General features: G+C 52.0%; 1 protein-coding gene across 2 annotated transcripts in view; it reads right to left on the bottom strand.

The window, feature by feature from the left end:
• The window catches only part of GPR107 (G protein-coupled receptor 107), a 64261-nt gene that overhangs the window by 15622 nt on the left and 42716 nt on the right, over positions 1-5923 (bottom strand). The window contains exon 16 of one of the 2 annotated variants that reach the window (XM_025051101.1): positions 916-924. The exons of the other annotated variant lie outside the window; for it this stretch is intronic. Coding sequence (XP_024906869.1) covers positions 916-924 — 9 coding nt within the window. The remainder of the gene's footprint in view (positions 1-915; positions 925-5923) is intronic. 2 annotated transcript variants of the gene reach the window in all.

Here is a 5923-nt window from a genome sequence, read left to right as displayed (position 1 = left end):
GAGCCTGCACACCCACATCCGGCGCCCCGTGAGGAAGTGCCGGCATGGGCAGCGACGCTAGGCCAGTCCAGGACATGTGCTAGGACTGACAAGTGGACCTTGGGAACAGCCGGTATTGTCCCTAAGAATCACAGCCTCGATAAGCAGAGCTCAAAGTTGTTCCTACAACCCACCAGTCCTGGCAGGCATCATCTCCAGGCACGTGAAGACAGCTGCTCAGAAGATCAGGCCCCCCGGCCCTATGCAGCAGAGGCAGCGGAGGGAGGGAGGGAGGGAGGGAGCTTGCTTAGTGCCTAAGAAACGGGAGCGGGTAACAGTGCAGGCCCTTGGGTTCAAATTCCAACTCTGCTGCTTCCTGGCTGTGTGACCTCAGATAAGTCTCCTAACCTTTCTGAGTTTGTTTCTTCATCTGTAAAACGAGAACACCACCACCTACCACTAGGGTTGTTGGGGGGATTAACGAGACGGCAGGTAGAGAGCAGACAGCAAACTGTAACCACTCGATGAATGTCTGATGTTACAGTATGAGGATTATGTTAGGAATACTTAATATCAACCGAACCAAATGTGGCATAAGCTGTCTCACAGTGGCTGCCACGGCTGGCAGAATGCCAGACGCTAGGAACTTAAACTGGAATGAGCGGTGACCTGGGCTCTCCTAGAAGCGGGGCTGCCATATGCACACGACAAGTCAGCCTGCCGCACGGGGGACCAGCCAGCTGCAGGAGGGGGACTTTGCCAGCATTATGCAACGAGCAGTGACGCAGCAGGTCACAGCCTGGAATCCCAAGCCTTCCCTTTTTCTTCCAAAAAAGCGTTCCCTGGAGTTGAGAATGCTGACAGCTTGCCGCTCACTGGACCGTGGCAGGGCTGGGCGCCCCAGGAGGGCAGGGCCCCCCGGGAGGACAGGCTCACCAAGTCGGCCTGGCTATTTCTGACCCCACCACAAGGAACAGCAAATATGGTAAAAGAATGAGCACGCTGAGAGGAAAGATGCCCCGGACAGGAGCCAGGGGACCCTCGTAACGCAGCGTGCCTGAGCCTGGCCTGCCACTTCCTTCTCGGGGCATCGGTCCCCTCACGTGGAGACCAAATTCTTTCTGGCAATGGTCCTTAACCGGGGCGAGCACCAGAATCACCCAGGAGCTTCATTTAACACAGTTGCCGCCTCGTTGTAAGGAACAGGGCCTGGCTCCGAGGATCTTGAAAAACCTCCCGGGGAACAGGGAAGGAGAGCGTGGGGTGGAGAGGGCGGGCAGGGGCTTCGGGGCTCCCACAGGGCCGACCTCCTGCTGTGGGCTCCTCTTCCACCCTCCCACTCTCAGGAACGTGGCCAGGACTCCGCATTTCGGCAAGTGCTCTTTACTGACGAGAACAGAACAGGTGCTCCCTGAGGCAGGACGTGCCCGGACCTTGCAGGTGCCCAAGTCAGCAACCCCTCTGACCCAGCAGCCAAAGAGTAAACGCACCCTGTGTGGAGGGGGTGCCGCCCCCTCCCAGACTTCTGCCTCTCCTCTTTCAAAGAGTAACTAAGCAGGCCGGCAAGAAGACAGGTCGTCCCCCGCCTCCCCAGAGGACTGTGACGATGGTAATGACAGCACTGGTCATCACCATCTACTGAGTGGTAACCATGTGCCGGGCACCGGGCTGGACACCCCCAATGCTTCACCCCTGTAACCCTCAAAGACTGGGTGGCGGGCACAGTTACCACTGCCTCACAGATGAAGGACTCAGGCCTGGAGAAGCTTAGTACAAATTACCAAGGTCACATAGCTTTGTAAGTGAGAGGCCAGTCCTCAAACCCAAGTCTACCTCCTTCCAAGGACCAAGCTCTCAGAGACCGACAGGAAGGCGATTCACAGCTCTGTAGTCCACCGGCAGCTCAGGAGGATGCCAGCGTGGCTCAACATGCCAGGCGATGCCCGGGAGCTGCCAGCAACCCTCCCTGGGCAGTCAGTCCTGAACAGGGTACGGGACGCACAGAGCAAAGGCCAACAGCAGCTGCTTAAAGGGTAAAAATTTTCCAAAACAACCCTTCCCTGGTGTAAGGAGAGCCTCGAGGCTTCAAAACACCCCTACCTACCCATGATCCTTTGCTCTCCCTGCTGTACTTCACAGGGAATTCTGAGTCAAAAGCAAGAATGAAAACGCAATGTCTCTGACTCGCCATTACCCTTAGCACCTTAGCACCTGCACAAGCTGCTCAGGCCCTGGGCTCGGGCCGGGGCAGCTTCCCCCGGTCACGGTCAAGTACGCGCCTGGGGGCCGCCCTGGTCTGAAAGGGTCCATTCTGGGGATGACTAACTGACGGGGTGCCCTCTGCCTCCACTAAGAGGAGACTCCACTAATGGATCTCACGAAGACTGTACTGACAGCAAGTCCAAGAAGGGCTGAGATAAGAATTCTGCAGAGAATAAAAGTTCTTGATTTTCAAACTGTTGTTATATAAAAAATGGTTCAAAAATACATTTCCAATACACATTTAAAACAATGACCCAGGAGTCATCAAACTAATAGTTAAAGACTGTGTGTCTCACATAAGCAATATGTTACCTTAAATAATAAAAAGCATCCAACAAAGGCAAAAATAGCCCGAGCGAGTGGCCGACACCGTGCGACAGCAGAAGAGGCTACTCTGGAAGAGTTCTGTGGTCAAGTCCAGTAAGTCTCTGTCTTCGCCTCCCTTTTGCCCTAGAGCCCACCCACAGCCCTGTGGGGCCCGCTGACCCACCTCTGCCAGCCCGCTGCTCCCCTGAGGCCCACGGCACAGATTCCCGGCCAGCAACGGGCTGGGCGAGGAAGGTCAGATGTGCCACTGCCTGACGACACAGCCTGGTCGACAGCAGACAGCACCTCTCAATAAGAGAACCTCACCCCCCCGAATACTGCAGTGATCAACCAAGACGACTTGGTTTCAAGTTTCTCAAGACTCGTGGAACGCGAACGCATGCCCACCCCACCTGTACGAGAACCACGCTCGGAACCGAGCACGGCACGCCACCCCCGACTGCTAACAGGCCCGTTGGGTGGCTGAGGGCCCCCCAAGGTAGCGAGGCGCCCCATGTTCTGAAGGCGTAATAAAAAACTGGCATTGTCTCCACGATGGGCTGCCTCTCAGGCTGGGGGTATGAGAGGCCTCTGCTTTTGGTTGTAGAGGATATTAACTCAGGTTAATTGATCATTTCACAATGGTGAATTGATTATTTCACAGTAGTGATCAGAGCCATTAGGTTGATAATGATAAAGGAATTTTGAGTGATCTGCTAGAGGAAAGTAGTGAAAAGAGGTTTTTGATGATTACGAGAAATGAAAAATTATTGTATTAAGCCAAAGTATACTTTTTCTCTCTTGTTCTCTCAATGGTAGTCTGTTCAGCTCTGGTTTCTACCCTTTCTGGGGTCCCAGCCTCCTTTCCAAATTTGCTGAGAGCCACAGACCCTCTGCCCAGCTAAATATATGCACGCTCAAAATGTCCCCTACAGCTTCTGGTGCGCACAGCCCCCCTCTCTGTGTAATGCATTCATGGGTGCCCCATGAATTAGAGGGTCAGCGACACACTAATGTGAGGTGGCCCTGCGTGCAGGGCAGAATCCTTGGGGGCTTGACGTATCCCAGCCATGAGAGCTGCAGCAGCTTTATAAGCATTCCCATCGCATCTCCCGGGGAGAAGGTGTCCTCTGCCCGCCCGCAGTCCAGCTTCCTGGAGCAGGAGGCTGTCTCTGGTGCTCTCACGGTGCGGCCTTGGACGTCGCGGACAGGAATGGGTTTACGAGGACGTGCTCTGGCTACACGGGGACAAAAGGAGGATGAAAACGTTCTGAGTCCCCGGATAAAGGGAATCTCATTTCTTCTGCCCCTTCTTCTCTATTTCCACGAGACAGGGCTCCAGAGGGGGCTCAGTGGGCCACCCTCCACGGCAGTGTGGACGGCAGCACCCTGTGGCTCTGGGGGACAGCATCTTTGCCCAGGCCACGCCCAGTCCCAGAGCCGGGAGGGGGCATCGCAGCAAAACGTGCCGTTGGGAGGCTCCCCTCTTTCCCCTGACCTCCCCCTCTCCCCTGAGGCTTCTGACCCAGAGTCTCCAAGTTTAACCTACTGACAATCCTCACCGCTGACAGCACCAGTGGGTCTGAGGCCACCTTAGTTTCCACGTGGAAAGTGGACATAAGGGTTGCACAAGCCTGTCATTATTACCAGGAACACGAGTCAGGGCACACGGTGCTCACGAACATCGGCCCAGGGGGCACCGTGGAGCCCAAAGCTCTGCTGGTAAACTGAGGGTGATCCATATTAAAGGCCGCTTGTCAGTCAAAGAAAAGCGAAGACTCCCACAGGTACCAGGTTGGGTAAGACAGCAGAGCAGATGAGGATGCAAAAGCTATTGTTCCAAACAGACAATAAAGAACACAGTTCTGAACACAAAAAGACAGCAGAGCAGATGAGGATGCAAAAGCTATTGTCCCAGACAATAAAGAACACAGCTCTGTACACAAAGTTGCAGTTCAGTAAGTACTTACTTAAAAGCAGTCACTTCTTTTACCTAGTCAGCTTTATATGTTTCTAAGTGCTCAGCATAGGGTGAAACCAGCAGTCAACAGCGCTGTGCTATACAAATGGCTTTAAAACTGGTCTCTCTTTAAATGTCTGCGTCAACCAGCAGTCGGCAAACTTCCCGTAAAGGGCTGGAGAGCAAATGTCTCAGGCCTTGGGGGCCGGAGGGTCTCTGCCAGAACTACTCAACTCTGCCACTGAGGCAAGCCACTGTGCAGACGACAGATACAGAAACGGGCATGGCTGTGTGCCAGTAAATCTTCATTTACAAAAACAGGCGGGTATACTTGGCGTCTCTTCTCATCAGTGGGTTTCTCATTAGGTCTGTTTATATGAAAACACCCAAATAAAACAACTTTTGTGGCATGAGTTGCCCAGAATGAACGAACATCTTAAACGGTCACAAGAATCTCAAACGAGCTCAACAGGCCAGGAAAAAAAAACCAGGCGCCTTTCGTGCCCATTCACAGTCGTCATGACGACGAGCGGCTCAAGACGCCTCATCCCTAACAAACGGTACTCAAACTTTCGGTCTCAGGACCCCTTCACAGTTTTAAAAATTACTAAGGACCTCTGAGAACTTTCGTTTATGCGGGTAAAATTCTACCAAAATTTACCATTCTAGAAATAAATTTCAAAAAATATTTAATAACTCATTTGAGAGTGACAAAACCTATTACATGTAATCCAAACGATATTTTTCTTAAAAAATAACAAAAAATTCCACCAGAAGGGGGAGATTGTTTTCCATTTCTGTGAGTCTCTTTACCCCCTGGCTGACTAGAACACAGCTGGAGTCTCTGACTTGCTCCTGAGCTGTCTGCTGTGAAGGGGTCTGGCTGAAGCATTCAAAGGATGTGGGCCTTGCCAGCAACTGTGAACAGTCTTCATTCTACATTGAAACTTGACGAATGGTACGCGGGGAATCCACAACTGTATCAACGAACGCTCACACTCTGTCACGTTGAAATCATCGGTCCACCTTGCACTTTGAATGGAGTTTTCCATTCGTGCGTGGCTGCTGTGTAACGTGCATTGCCCACGTGAAAATATTCACTGAGTTCTGCACATCTCCAAAATGTGGAAACTTTTAACATAAAAAGATACATATATTTTAAAGTCACATTTACTAATATCACCCCCGGCTCACATCAGTCTTTTAAGAACTGAGACGCTGTCGAGCTTGCAGTGGTGGATGTAAGTTTTCCTAAGTTAAAATCTCTGCTTTCAAGTGAAAATTAGATCACTGGCGACAAATACTTTTAGTTGTTTCCCTGAAGTGACATGTTTACTTTGTTCATTTTCAAGAAAGCGTTGGCCAAAACTCCAGTCTAAGGAACCGCGGTCTCAGCCATCCATCCACCATCATTCT

The sequence above is a fragment of the Pteropus alecto genome, unplaced genomic scaffold (genome assembly GCF_000325575.1).
Source record: "Pteropus alecto unplaced genomic scaffold, ASM32557v1 scaffold67, whole genome shotgun sequence".
Lineage (NCBI taxonomy): Eukaryota > Metazoa > Chordata > Mammalia > Chiroptera > Pteropodidae > Pteropus > Pteropus alecto.
Note: the sequence above shows the minus strand (reverse complement) of the source record. Positions and strands in the feature narration are given on the sequence as shown.